This window comes from Genypterus blacodes, unplaced genomic scaffold, assembly GCF_046128005.1.
Source record: "Genypterus blacodes isolate CSIRO-AG114 ecotype Tasmania unplaced genomic scaffold, CSIRO-AGI_Gbla_v1 ptg000156l_1, whole genome shotgun sequence".
Lineage (NCBI taxonomy): Eukaryota > Metazoa > Chordata > Actinopteri > Ophidiiformes > Ophidiidae > Genypterus > Genypterus blacodes.
This window is the reverse complement of record NW_027466957.1, coordinates 2,959,319-2,972,794: the sequence shown is the minus strand read 5'-3', so window position 1 is coordinate 2,972,794 and position 13,476 is coordinate 2,959,319. Positions and strand designations below refer to the sequence as shown.

At 40.9% G+C, this 13,476-nt stretch overlaps 1 protein-coding gene across 1 annotated transcript in view; it reads left to right on the top strand.

Annotated features, from left to right (window-relative positions):
• Nucleotides 1-13,475, top strand: part of prkcz (protein kinase C, zeta) — a 70,097-nt gene extending 56,622 nt beyond the window's left edge. Inside the window, exons 17-18 of the mRNA XM_076167117.1 lie at nucleotides 4,717-4,832; nucleotides 12,059-13,475. Of these exons, the coding sequence (XP_076023232.1) occupies nucleotides 4,717-4,832; nucleotides 12,059-12,146 (204 nt within the window). The 3' untranslated portion in view covers nucleotides 12,147-13,475. The remainder of the gene's footprint in view (nucleotides 1-4,716; nucleotides 4,833-12,058) is intronic.
• Nucleotide 13,476: the final 1 nt, after the last annotated feature.

The window sequence follows — 13,476 nt, the reverse complement described above, 5'->3', positions numbered from 1 at the left end:
TGCTTTTCACAATCTATAATAGGCACACAAGTGAGGTGGAGCCCTGCATGTTTATGTTTATTGTATGTGTTAAAGATGGATGATATGGTTGTAGACATTACTGTGCAGACTACCACTGTGTGCAATTAAATGGATTCGCCATCCCTGCAGCTACATTGTGAATAGAAGTGAATTGTTAATCACACACCCACATTACCACCAGCAGAAACATTATCACTGTATGTGTGTGTTGAGGTTTCAGTTGTGGGATTGATGGTGTGAGTTTGTCAACCGCAACTATTTGAAACTAACATGAAAGCATAGTAGAGGGCATGTGGAGGAGGGTTTACAGTAACAAACTAAAAAAAAGATTATTATCTATTAGATGAGGCCTGACTAGTATCCAACTAGTATAATAAATATATAAGCAGTAGAGAAATGGCAAAATAAAAGCCACACTGAGTAGCAGAGAGATAGTAATCAGTAACTGAGATCAAGTCCAATAGGGCGAGGCAGAAATCAATGGTAAAAAAGTTATTATTGTACTTAAAATGACACAATCATTTAATCAATATTCACAGCACTGATGACAATGTATATACTGTAAATTCAAAAAATATCATATGTGCATCTAAACCTCGCTCTCATTTTCCCAGTAAAACTAAAACAAAAAATGAATTCAGCTAAATTCTGCCCTCACAAAAAGCAATATTAATAAAATATTTTATGGGACATTTGTTCAAATTTAACATCAACTTGCACCATTAACTTATTCTAATTTTTACATTACGGTTTTCTCTTGGGACAGTTGGATGAGGTGGCAGGTAGCACGAGGGCATAAAAGAGGAGGGATGAGCTGCCACAGTGCTGTGAAGTACACACCAAAGGCAAACTGGTGAAACATATCAAAGCAAAGAGAAACCCTGAGCCCAGCCACAAAGCTCACATGCAGCGCAGTGGGAAAACACGTTGAAAAAAGCAGTGAAAGGTGGAGGGGAGACGCTCTCTGCCCTCAAACTACAAACCTGTCTGCAGACCTGACAGGCCTGGAACGCCGCTGCTGTTGTTACCACGTATTAATATTCATCAGACAGTTCCAGAGGGAGCGCTGGGTTTCTCTCTGAAGAGATGACACCTTTGAATATCATTTACCTGCTGCCCTCTTTTGTTCCTTTCAAAAATCTGTAGTAGTTCACTGCCTGAGAAGTGTGGAGTGGATGACAGCTGAGGAGAAGTAGCTCATTTGACAGTAGACCTAATTATTTTTTATTGACACTAGAAGCAGATTTAATAGAATTTGCTCAGCGGCCACTTTATTCGGTGCATTTATACAATCCTATACAATGTCATCCACTAATTGTACAATAAATTATATATTTTTAATCTTTTCCAGATAAGATAGATCAAAATTTAAGCAAGATGTATAATTTGCCACTTGAAACAAGAAATAAAGCAAATATTTTTCATACTAAGGAAGACAACAACCTAATGGAGTCCGTATGTATGTGTGCTTCTAACTGCTTTAAGATTAATCTGTTGCATGGAAGTTTAGGTTAATCCACCTGCGTCAAAAGTGGATGTGCAAACCTGTCTGTTGATTGTGCTGTTACACTAGTTTTTGTATAATCAGTTGCAAGAAATGAGGCGGCTGTGGCAGTCAAAATCGTCACATTGTCCTCTCCCATCCAGTCCAGCCTTTGCCACTGTAAATCACACATATGCCCACACACACATGCTGACACATACTGTGATCTGTGAGCCCACGAGATCATCCATACACCCCTGGCACTGACCCACTTCTTTCACATACCCGAGGGGTGCTTTGTGTGCGCGCGCGTGAGTGAGTGGGATGGAAAGAGAGGGAGGGTGACTCGTTTCTGAGTATGATTCATCACAACCACACAGAGCTCATCCTCCATAAAAGACATCAGAGGGACCGGGGGAAGTAAAAGAAGAGAGGAGAGGTGAAAAGATAAAAGAATTAACAATGAAGAGACGAGGCAGATGGAGGTTTGTGGGGGTGAGAATGACAGGAGTGTAAGTAGGTACCGGAAATGCTGAGAGTTTGGGGGAAGGTGGGCCAATTTTAATGGAGACGGAGGAAGAAGAGGAGAATCTGAGATGTTTTGTGTTGTTTGTTTGTTTGAAGCTGTTTTCACAAAGTGCTTTGAACTAATAATACTAATGAAGCACTGAATCTGCTACAAAACCAGAAGGAACAAACACACATACAGACAGACAAAACCCATAACAAACAAGCTGCGTAAGTGGAACACAGACTGGAGATTCCAGAACTGGAACATCACACATTCACACATTTCACCCGCCAGGTTTTGAGTTTCAAGAAGAAGCCTTCATATTTTCCACAACACAACTAGAAACATCAAACTAGCTTTCACCTTCCACCAATAAACGATACAAATTAACCCTGCTTCAGCTCACAAAGATGGTACTGATAATTGACTAAGTTTTATAATGCCAACCTGGCCGTTTGTGACTTGGGTTTCAATTACTTTGTATGGTAATACTCTAAAGAAGGGGTTCCCAAACTTTTTCTGCAGGGCCCCCCCTTTGTAGATAAGAAAACCTTTACGCCCCCTCACACACACACACACACACACACACACACACACACACATCTTTAGCCCCCCCCCCCTCCCCCTGCAATGACCCCCACTTTGGGAACCATTGCAAGTAAAAGTGTCTTAAGTTTGTATCTCATTAGTTAATTTCAAACAAGGTCAGAGACATAATGGGAGTATGCTTGAGTATGATTAATGGATGGATGGATGGATAAATAGATCCAACAGCCAAGTTAGAAGTTTAGGTAAATACAAATATGTTCACCTTCGCCTCAGAAAGTATTTTCTAACGTCAACATATGACTATTTAACCTGAAACATTAGCTGAGAGAATGTACAGAGATATACATGCAGGGTGAAGAATAAATGCATCATCAGTACTTAAAGCTCATCCAGACCCATCATTTAATGAAGTCTTAGAATATCTGCTGTCTTTGCTTTGCACTACATGAAACACCATACAGAGCAGCCCTGTGTGTGTGCCTGGTTTTTCTGACATGCTTTTCTCAGAAAATATACTCTATGCACGTTTCAACAGGATGATAGACCAATGTGAAACCATGGAAACAAACCAGACAAAAACCTCCCCTGGCTGAATCACTCGGGCACAATTACACTGCAGCCTGAACCCTTTAAGTTCTGTTCAGCTTTTCTCCCTTTTCCACTCATGTATTCATTCCTACTGAGAATTATAGCAGCATATAACAGCATATCCATCCTTTATAGTCAGACTCAACCATATCTCACATAACTCTATCTCACCTACTGTCAAGTTACTACAAGGAAATGACCACATCATTTCTGTGACAGACTGATTGCTGTGGCAGTTAAATCTCTGATATCATTAAGGTCCAAGATACCTTTTTATTATTGAGTATTGTTTATACAAATATGAATGAAGTGATTTTATGTTCAGTGTTGTCAGGGATGGCAGATTCATGTACAGTCCCATGTGGCTTGGTGTATGAATTCTAAATGGACACAGAATTGCCTCATAGTTGCACATTTAGGCTCCCTTTGCACCTTAAAATATGTAAAACATGTATCGACATACATTATACGACGTTGTTTGTCAGGACTTTGCATTTATACGCTACAAATGTAGAGCACTCTTGGAATCGACAGTGTCTTCTCATAGCAACAACACAGCACACACTGAAGTGCAGTGAGAATTTAAGCTCTTCATAAAGCTTCCCTTTCATTAATTAGCACATGGGTGTTTCCGGTTATATTAAAAAAATCAAGATGTATGCAGGTATGTATGCTGCCTAAAATGGAAAATGGATGAGTCAGCTCTGCATTTGCATACCTTGCAGGAGAAAGAGAAAGGGAGCAAGGAGGGAGGTCTTCCTCAGTCGAGCACCTTATATTGTGGTCTTGGTCTTTCTCTCACTGTCTTTGTCTCCCACCATGCTCTTTCTCTCCCCCCTGTCTCTCTCTGTCTGCCTCTCCAATGTTTGATTCAAATGAAGTTAATTGAGTTCACTGTGCAATTTGATTGGAGTTCACCCGTCTTGTGTGTCTTAACCAGAGACGAGACAGGAGGCCTGCTGCAGCACTTTTTGATCCTGACAAACACAGCATTTACATGTGTGCAGAGACTATTTTCCTACTGCTAAAAGCTCAACTCCAAACTCGTCCCATGCAAACACAGCTGGTGCTGCCAGCACTCAGTCAATATAAAACTTTATAAAATTCTGCCCCACCATCACATTTTAAGTTTTTTTCACTTACACTTTAATTAACCAAAAAGTAATTTTCCACTGGAGGAGGGAACCTTCCCAGCTTAACATCATCATATTTAAGTCATGTTTAGTCCTTCAAATGCCTTAATAAGGTCTAATTTATTCCTCAGATTTTAAGTTTTGCCCCCCCAAAAAGATTTCACGGTGGACGATAAGAACACAGCGAATTTGAAGGAAAAGAAAAAGATGAGCAGAGTAGTGAGTGCTTCCTGTCTGTCTGGCAGCAGCTCGAACATGGATCAGCAAACTCAAAATGGTTTGGTGAATACAACATGGCATGGAAAAGGAGAATGACCACCCTAGTTTCATCATATATCTGAGTAATTTCTCCAGATTCACTACATTGTCCATCACTCAATAAAAGGTTGCAGGTGTACAGTGCATGATACATATCTGTTTGTTTTTCACAGCTGGAGAAGAAACAGGTGACGCCTCCATTCAAACCTCAAATCTCAGACGAGTACGGCCTCGAAAACTTTGACACCCAGTTTACAAATGAACCAGTGCAGCTCACTCCAGATGACGAGTAAGTATAACTTCTTAAACCCTCTTCAGTCACACCCAAATGTATGAGCTATACCACAAACTCATCATTCGAGTCCAATTTCTTTGTTGGTTTTTACTGTATTGGTGATCCATCACTGCAGATTTTCTTTTTTGTAAAAGTAGTTTTTTCTGAACTTTAGTCAGCTACTTCTCCGTAAATGCTCGCTAATTGTTGGAGTTCCTTCCAGCATTGGTGTTCTTTCTTTTTGAGTTTGTTCAGATCAAACACATTTTGGTCCGGGTCCAAATATTCTCAGGGTCCTTTCGCTTTCTTTTTTATTGCTTTTGTCAGGTTCAGTCAGTATGGTCTACCACTGGTGTGTGTGTGTATGTGTGTGTGTGTGTGTGTGTGTGTGTGTGTGTGTGTGTGCGCGCGCGTGTGCGTGTGTGTGTGAAGGTGTTGTGAGCATAATAAATCAACATGAAAAAACTCACTGTACATCCAGTGCCATCTAGGAGTGGGGAAAGTCTATTCAATGGTTATTATTCTAGTCTTCACACAATTCTAGATCAGTGCAAAATGTCGACATTCGCACAGCCATTGTAGTAATGGAACCTGGCTATGATGGGTCCTGGACGCTTTGGCTGGGCGGTTCTGTGCCCAGTCTAGCAGTGGCCTTTTTGTCCAGCTTGAATGCGTCCTTGACCCGGGTGGCAACAGTTCTGGTAGGGATGGCTGTCTTCTCAGGAGCCACCACTCTTCTGATGTTGTTGTGATGCAATCTGAATTCAAGGTCCTGACACTTATTTCCTAACTGAGTTTGGCCAACTCAGCATCTGAAGCAGCTTTATCGTTCGTGAGTTTACTCTGATTGTAGATCAGTCAGCTCTGATTATGAACAAATGATCCCCCAATGCCGCTCTGAGTCTTGGTTTCAACTGAAAGAGGTTAGTAATTCTAGCCTAAATTACTCTACATAGGCGTCGTACTCCCTTGGTTGCTCGACAGCGCCCCCTTTTCTGTTATTTTTGAGCATTTACTTTGGAGTGGCTGCATTTTATATAGATGTGAGTGTTTCTATTACAAAATGTTATTTCATCTTTTTGCTGGAGAACACCTACAGGATTCATACTGTTTTACATTTTGAAATAAATACAATGCATTTATTCAGTCACTATCCTTCAAGTTCAGTTAGGTTAAAAGAGTTTCCATGCTGCTGTTAACTATAAACACAAGTAAATCCAATCCATTGTATTATGAAGCACTGGAGTAAAGATTGGAGATTTGTTTGAATTGTTTGTTTGAATTTAATTGTGACCCTAAGAATCTGATTCAGATTGGATCATTCCTAAAGATACCCAGATCTAGTGCCATCTCATCATAAGACTTCTGCATCCAATAAAGAAGAATGCCCCCCTGCATGCAGCATTGATGCCTTTATCCACCACTGTGTTTTGAGTTATAATGCAAACATGTAGCCTTTGGGCTCTGTCAGGAGCTCTTGTTTTAGATTTTTACTTTGGAGAGAAGAGGGCAGAAAGATTTGGCACGACAACAGACGTAGTGTGGGCTCTACTGCTTGAGACAGTCGGCAGCTACAGCCCAGGAAAACAAGCTCAGCCTGTTGTCTTCTGTGCGGTCATAAAATGGATTCCATATGCCTTTGACATGCGGTGCCAATAGATATTGCCAGGCTTGTTGTTTGACAATATTTTAATTTATATGCACGCTTAATTTATGAGGCTACAACATTTTCTTTTGTGTTTTTTATTGGAGTGATTTGACCCAACCTAGTCTCAGTCACCAAAGGCAGAGAGTGACCTGCAAATTAAATAACCCAGGTCCCCAAACTTTGCATAATTGCACTCTCTTTTGCACTCCATTCATGAGTGATTATCACTGCAAAGTATTGTTAGTTTTGGCTGAGAAAGAGGCAATATTGTTGTGAGTTCCATTGTAATTTATTAAGTGTTATTCTTGTTTCTTATCTCATTATGACTCTTGACATCATACTGTCAAATACAATGGTAAAGAGGTCATCTTAAAAAGTGAGGGCTGCCATTGGAGCTGTCAGCTGACTGGCAAGATTCCAATTAACTCAATGCCCTGCCATTTCACAATGTAGTGATTGCTGTACATGTTCAAAGTCTCACGTTGCACAAACATGCACAAAAGTCTGCACTTCATACTTCTAAGTACCTGCTGCAAAAAATGGTGATAATTATAACCAACACTGAGTCTTATTAAATACCCATCATCCTCTGCACCCATGACAGATATATTTGGGTAGCTACACATGGCTTTCCCTCATTTTGAAGGTGCTAGACACCTCTGCTGATCTTCAAACCAGTAGAGCAGCGGGTGAGCCTCAGTGCTCATTAAAGGGCTGCACTGAGGCGGCTCTGGTGCTCATTGCTCAGTTGTGACAGGGTTTAACGATGGCAGGCCGTGACACACCTTTTGGAAAGCAATTGTGGTAGACGTATGTGCAATACAGAGAAGGGAACAGAGAGCTGAGTGGGAATGGGGTGGAGAGCACTCTGCCAGTTCAGTAGGGGAGATATGAACCTGGCATCAAACAACACAGCACATCAAAAGAAGACGCACACCTCCTCCCCGTGTCTCTCACTTTATCTGCAGATTCCTTTCTCTTCACTCTGTTACCAAGGAGAGGGTCTGACATCGCCCACTCCTGCTGTGAGGGTGTGATGCAAAAAAGGCTCTCCAGGCTTCCCTCTCTCCTACTCATGATGGGCTTGGCATATGAAGAAAGGAAAGGGAGCTGTGTAGGGGGAGAGAAGGGTAAACCCGCCATGTTCATGATTTACATTGCAGCATTAAAAGTCAGAATTGCTGGGGGCCCTCGCCAGCATGGTGAGGGGAGGGGAGGAGAGAGGCTTTCGTTTTTCTGTGCAAGCTCTTCAGTCTTGGAAAATCGCAGCAGGCACCCAGGGAGGCATACTGTAGCCTCGGTCCTTTGCAAGTCATGATGGCGGTTATCAACGAGCTGCATGTGTTGTCTATCAGTCAATCTGAGTAATAGTTCCCTTTTCTAATAAAAACATCAAGCTCAGAAACTAGACCATTTGCAGCTTTTTTGGTTGTTGGTTTCCATGGTTGCTTCCATGGATGATTAATCCTAGCCCATCCTAACTTAGAAAGCTCAAGTTTTGTGGGAGACCATGTCAGACAGCAACCAGAAGACGATGTGAAAAGTCTACAGTCAGAGACAGCCGAGGGGATGGGTGTGTGTTCATATGAGCCCTCTCTAACACACTTAGATTTACTTAAACATATAAATGTTACAATCAGTCACCACCACATGCATCGTGGCACTAAAGACTCATGTGTATTCAGTGACAGAGGAAAACTGTTTATGCTGTCCACATATACTTACAGTACTAGGATTTTACCTTAATTGCAACACAGACGAAAATGTGACTATTGTGTGCATGTAAACATAGTGATTAGGGTAGATTACACTAGTTTGATTCTTCTTATTCCATTTCAACTGCATGTGGCCAGTTGCAAACACACACCAGATAATATCCAGTTTCATGATTGGTGCTCTTTAAGTTCCATTAAGCATAACTCAGCACTACATTATTGAATATGATTATAGTACTGGTCAAAAGGGGGCGCTCTAAATTTTTTCTAATCTCCAAACTGGAAAGAAGACGGAATGTGTATACAATCTCAAACAAGATGTGTCCATGTGAAATTAATTGTAATTATGTGGATTTAAAAATGTTACTCTTCATGCAGGGTTCCAAATGAGTCATTAGTGTCACAACATTACGGCTCAGTGCACCAAATCCAGCACACAGCAGACACGTGGTAATTAACTTCATGCTTCAGACTTGGCTTGCCCTTGTGCATTTATAAGTAATGAATGTCTTCATATGCTTCCTGATTCTTTCAAGGCTTCACACTCTGGGTTTGAATATTTATCGATCTCTGTGCTTCAGTGTTTTTTTTACCGAACACAGCAGGCAGCGTACGGGAAATCCTAATTTATTGACAGGCGTAATAATCAATTGTTGGTTAAGTCTTTTTATGAGACTTGTTGACTATAAGACTGTACTATATTATCAGCTTTTCCCTTTAAAATCATAAAGGCATTATTATACCTGATCTTAACTTGGTTGTAAATTGTCTTTTGTGGTTTACCCACATTGTCTACTTCTACTTCACTTAATGGCTGCACTTTTAGCATCCAGCTGGGTTTGATTCGAGATGCAGGACAGTAATGATAGCTGTTGCAATAGTAGCATCATGACAGCTAGATTTGTTGGGATTCTGGTTGGGGAAGGGTCCCTCCTCTTGTGATTCCCATCCGCACCGTGGCTCTTAGATTGTACACATCACATACCATTGATGTTTCATGGTGTTAAAATGATGCCTTAGCGTGTTTTTCACACCTACATTTAGTGGTCCAGGTCACTACAGGGTCCTGTAACTGGATCAATAAAGGGTCCAGGTACAGCTTTGATTTTCCAAAGCAAATCAGATTCCGTGACGTAAAATGTGGTATCATCACACATCACTTATCAAGCTTTCTGTCATGATCCTGTGTTTGTGAGCTGTGTTCATTTCCTGTTTTATTTATCGTCTTGTGTTTCCTCTTGCTTTACTTCCTGCCCTTGTGTTTGCTGTCTTGTTACCCGATTGTTTACACCTGTGTGATTGTCTTCACCTGTTCCCCATTCACCTGTTAACCTTTACCTGTTCCCTTGTGTGTATTTAGTCTGCGTCTTTCCCCTCACCTCTTGTCGGTTCATCCTGGTTGTTTCCTGCTCTTGTCCCTGCTCTTGCTCCTGTCTGTGAAATGTCCCTGATTTTCTTTTAATCTGCGCTCTTTGGTTCCTGTCCGGCTTTGTCTTTGGTGTCCCATGTACCTCTGTGTTGTGTTACTTTGTGGAAGTTTGCTTTTGTCCTTGTGTGCAAGTCTTGTTTTTGCTCTGCTGTTCTGTGAGTTGGCTTTAGTTTCCCCTGTACTACCCTGAGCCTACTTTTGCGTTCCTTTCAGTAGCCTTCTGCTTGTATTTTAGTTCTCTCACCTTTTTGTCCCATTTGCATGCATGCTGGTGTTTGAGTTTTCCTCTTGTGTCAACGTCTATTAAACTTTCAGTTATCCTTGTGTGGTCCTCCACCCTTTTTGTATCCCCTGCTCATTGTGAACCTATGGGCTCCATTCTCCTGTTCAGACAGCTGAAGGCAGCATATATTTTATATATATTTACGTTGATATATTTTAGTTAATTTAATAAAATATCCCTTTGAAACTTAATCAGCAAATGAGGCATTGGAACAGTTTGTTTCCTTGCTTCAGACCAAAGGTGTAGCACAGTAACAGTGGCAGATGTCAGAATGAATTTTCAAAAACATTTCAGCTGCTCTCTTAAATTTATTTTACTACAGTTCTGTCTCCTCGTGTCCTTTCCCCTCTCTTCAATCTGCATCAGGTTATGTTTGCAAGTCATCCATGCCTGGAAAATGGTGAATGGTTTGTTTTGGGAAACTTTCAAACCACCTCCTCTGTCTTCTGTGGGTCTCTTTTTGTGGTCTCTTTCTCCTTCTAAGTTCTCCAACAGGACAATGAAAAGAAAACATTTTGAAAAAGACCATTCTCTAAATGTGACTTACATTGGTGGTTGACCTACTGCTACAGTCGGTGTGCCTCAAATGAGATCAGGCTGAGGAGAAATATCTGCCTCATCAGTATTCCTGTCCACAAAATGAAAGCACGGCACAGAACCATTTCATTCATTTGTCTTCATGCGCCACATGGGTGGGATTTCAAACCTGATTGACACTGTTGTGGCACGTAAAAAGTGAGAGCCCCACCCACCAGGTACACCAAGGGAAGTCCACTGAACTCACCCATTGTTTTAACTTCAAAGCTCCTGCCGAGTGTCTATAGAGAGAGTGGCTTTCACTGTGCCAAGAGGCCTCCTTTTTAGCCTTCACTCTCGCTCTCTCTTGCTCACTCACACACACGCACATGTACACACAGAGGGAGATGGAGAGATGAGTAAACAGCCTGTTGCTGCAGGAGAGGCCAGCAGTGTTGCTAAGGAAGTGCAGTTATTTTCACTATGCCACTCAGAGCCCACTGCTCATGAGGTTTCATTCCATTTACGCCTTTGTTAATGGAAACCTTGTCTCAGGAAACAAAAAGCAGAGGTCCTCCAGTGCGCTTTCTTTCATGGACCAAGCTAAAGGATGCACATTTTACAAACCTTTAACGATCAATTGGAGAGAAACAAAGTGGGAAATGAGAGAGTAAAACCCGGAGGTCCCGCCCTTAGTCCAACGACGGTAACTAATATGCTGCGGGAAAGGCTTGGTTAAAACTCCAATCGGCACTGTGAAATTATTATTATTGTATTGTATATTCTCGTTTATCTGACTCCATAGGATAAAAGTATTTATTGCTGGTGATAATTTGGTCTCTAATTGGTTGCTTTTGAGAATAGATCGCCAAATCTCAATTTAGAAGAAGATGTTTTAAGCTTTTAATCGTTATTTTAGTGTGGGCTTTGGAATTAAGTTGGCATTGAATATATGTTCTTACTTACACTAAGCCTAGATTATTCGTTGAAACAGGGCATACTCATATCGCTTAAGAATTACCACTGGCCAGATTACAAGCAATCCTACGACACGTAAGGGAGCAGTTTAGATAATGCAAAACTGATTGACGTAACATTCCTATTAACTCAGTGACAAGATTGTGTATATTTTACCTGTGTGTTTAATTGGCAATCTACTTAACAACAACAAGCGTGTTTGATAAGTGAAACCCACAAATATTCTCTTCATTCTAATTCTTTCCCCATGTCAGTCCCGCTCAGTTATGATTATCTAGATGCTCAGGTCCGTATTGATTCAGAGATTGCTGTGCGCCACTCTAATTGTAATTCAAATGAACCAAAGGACTAATCCCTTCACAAAGTAAACGCGGAAATATAAGGTAGGGGGTGCCAGGCCGGAGCAGAGTCCTCTAATTACCAAACAATCCCTTTGGTTGCGGCTAATTCAGTGTCATTGGCTACTTTATTGTTAGCATGTTGTATTTTCATAGATTTGATTGAGGCCAAATTGTCCTTTACAGCTTACTGTACTTTTGAGATACGAAAATAACTTTTTCACACATGCTGGAGGTGTTTGTGTGTCAGAGGAAATGACAATCTTTTTGAAAATGTTTTGATTTAACTACTCAGTATGTGATGAAAATGTCTCCATTCTTTCTCTGTCCTCAGAGACGTCATCAAGAGAATAGACCAGTCAGAGTTTGAAGGATTTGAATACATCAACCCCCTGCTGCTACCCACGGAAGAGTCCGTATGAGAGATAGACCAGCTTCCTCCTTTGCCCACCAACTATCTGTCCAAGCTGCCATCTCAGCCAAAAACCACTGAGCTTGTAAACTCTGAAAACTAACAAGGAGGAAAGGACAACAAGGAGGATGGACTTTTTCTGACCCATCATGACAAAGCAAAAGAGGATGAGCTCCCATTCTGGAGGACATAGTAGATTGTTCATTTGGGTACTAAACTCTTCTTTCATGGTATCTACTTGAAAACTAAAGACACTGGACTACAGCAACACCCCCACCCCTTTACACTATCCCCCTGGCTTCATCCCACCCCTTCAGAATGCCCATCCTTGTGTCAAAGCACGACTGGCTTTCTGATCTGGACAGAGAGCTGTTTCCTTCTGTGCCTGCCATGATGAACAGATTTCAACCCTTCTCACATCCCTCAATGAAGATGATGGTTCTGCTGAAGAACTGATAATTGTATGTGCACTTTTTTTAATTTCTTTTTTTTTTCTATCATATAGGGGGCACTGCCTCAAGCAAAACCAGAATGTACAATGACAAAGAAACAAATAAGTTATTATTGTGTATTATAATGTAGGTAGTGAATCCAAAATTGACAATGCCTTTTTATTGATGCAAGTGGCACATTTTCATTCATAACCACAAACCGCTTTTGTTATTTTTAAGCTGTTGGTTTTAAAGAAAATTAGGGGGAAGAAACACTTACTTTTAATTTAAGTGCCTCAAAGATCAAATTAATCACCATGTCTCAGATTGCACTTATGCTCATGTTGATTATCTTTCAGCAGGTAAAGAACTGAAACCATGCCCACACTCTGCCATTGTTGATGTAAACTGTTGGAATCTGAGGGCAATGATTATTTCAGGAGCACAGTAATATGCCTCAGTCCTGACACATGCCATTGAAGTTTGCATTGTTAATTTATGATTTTAAATAATGCATTTAATATATTGCAAAAACAGTATTCGATGATGTAATGACTACTTTACATTAACCAATTACCAGAACTGTTGGGTTAAGTGACAAAGATTAACATTATACAGACCCCAGACCCCAGTATACAAAAGGCAAAAAGAACATCTCACTGAACGTGTCCTAGAACACAGCGCACAGAATAATCCTTAAGAACTGTTTTTTTTTCTCCATGTGTACCTCCCACTGGCTTTAACGGGTCAAAAGAATACTGCAAAATGTCTTTGTGCGCTGAAGGTTATTCTGCCTAGGAAGAACACTGAGACCTTTAAGGCTCCAGCACAAAAGACACACTCAATTAATCTACTATAATAAACGGCTTGATTCCAAAAATTGAATGAAATTCATTATTGGCCAATATG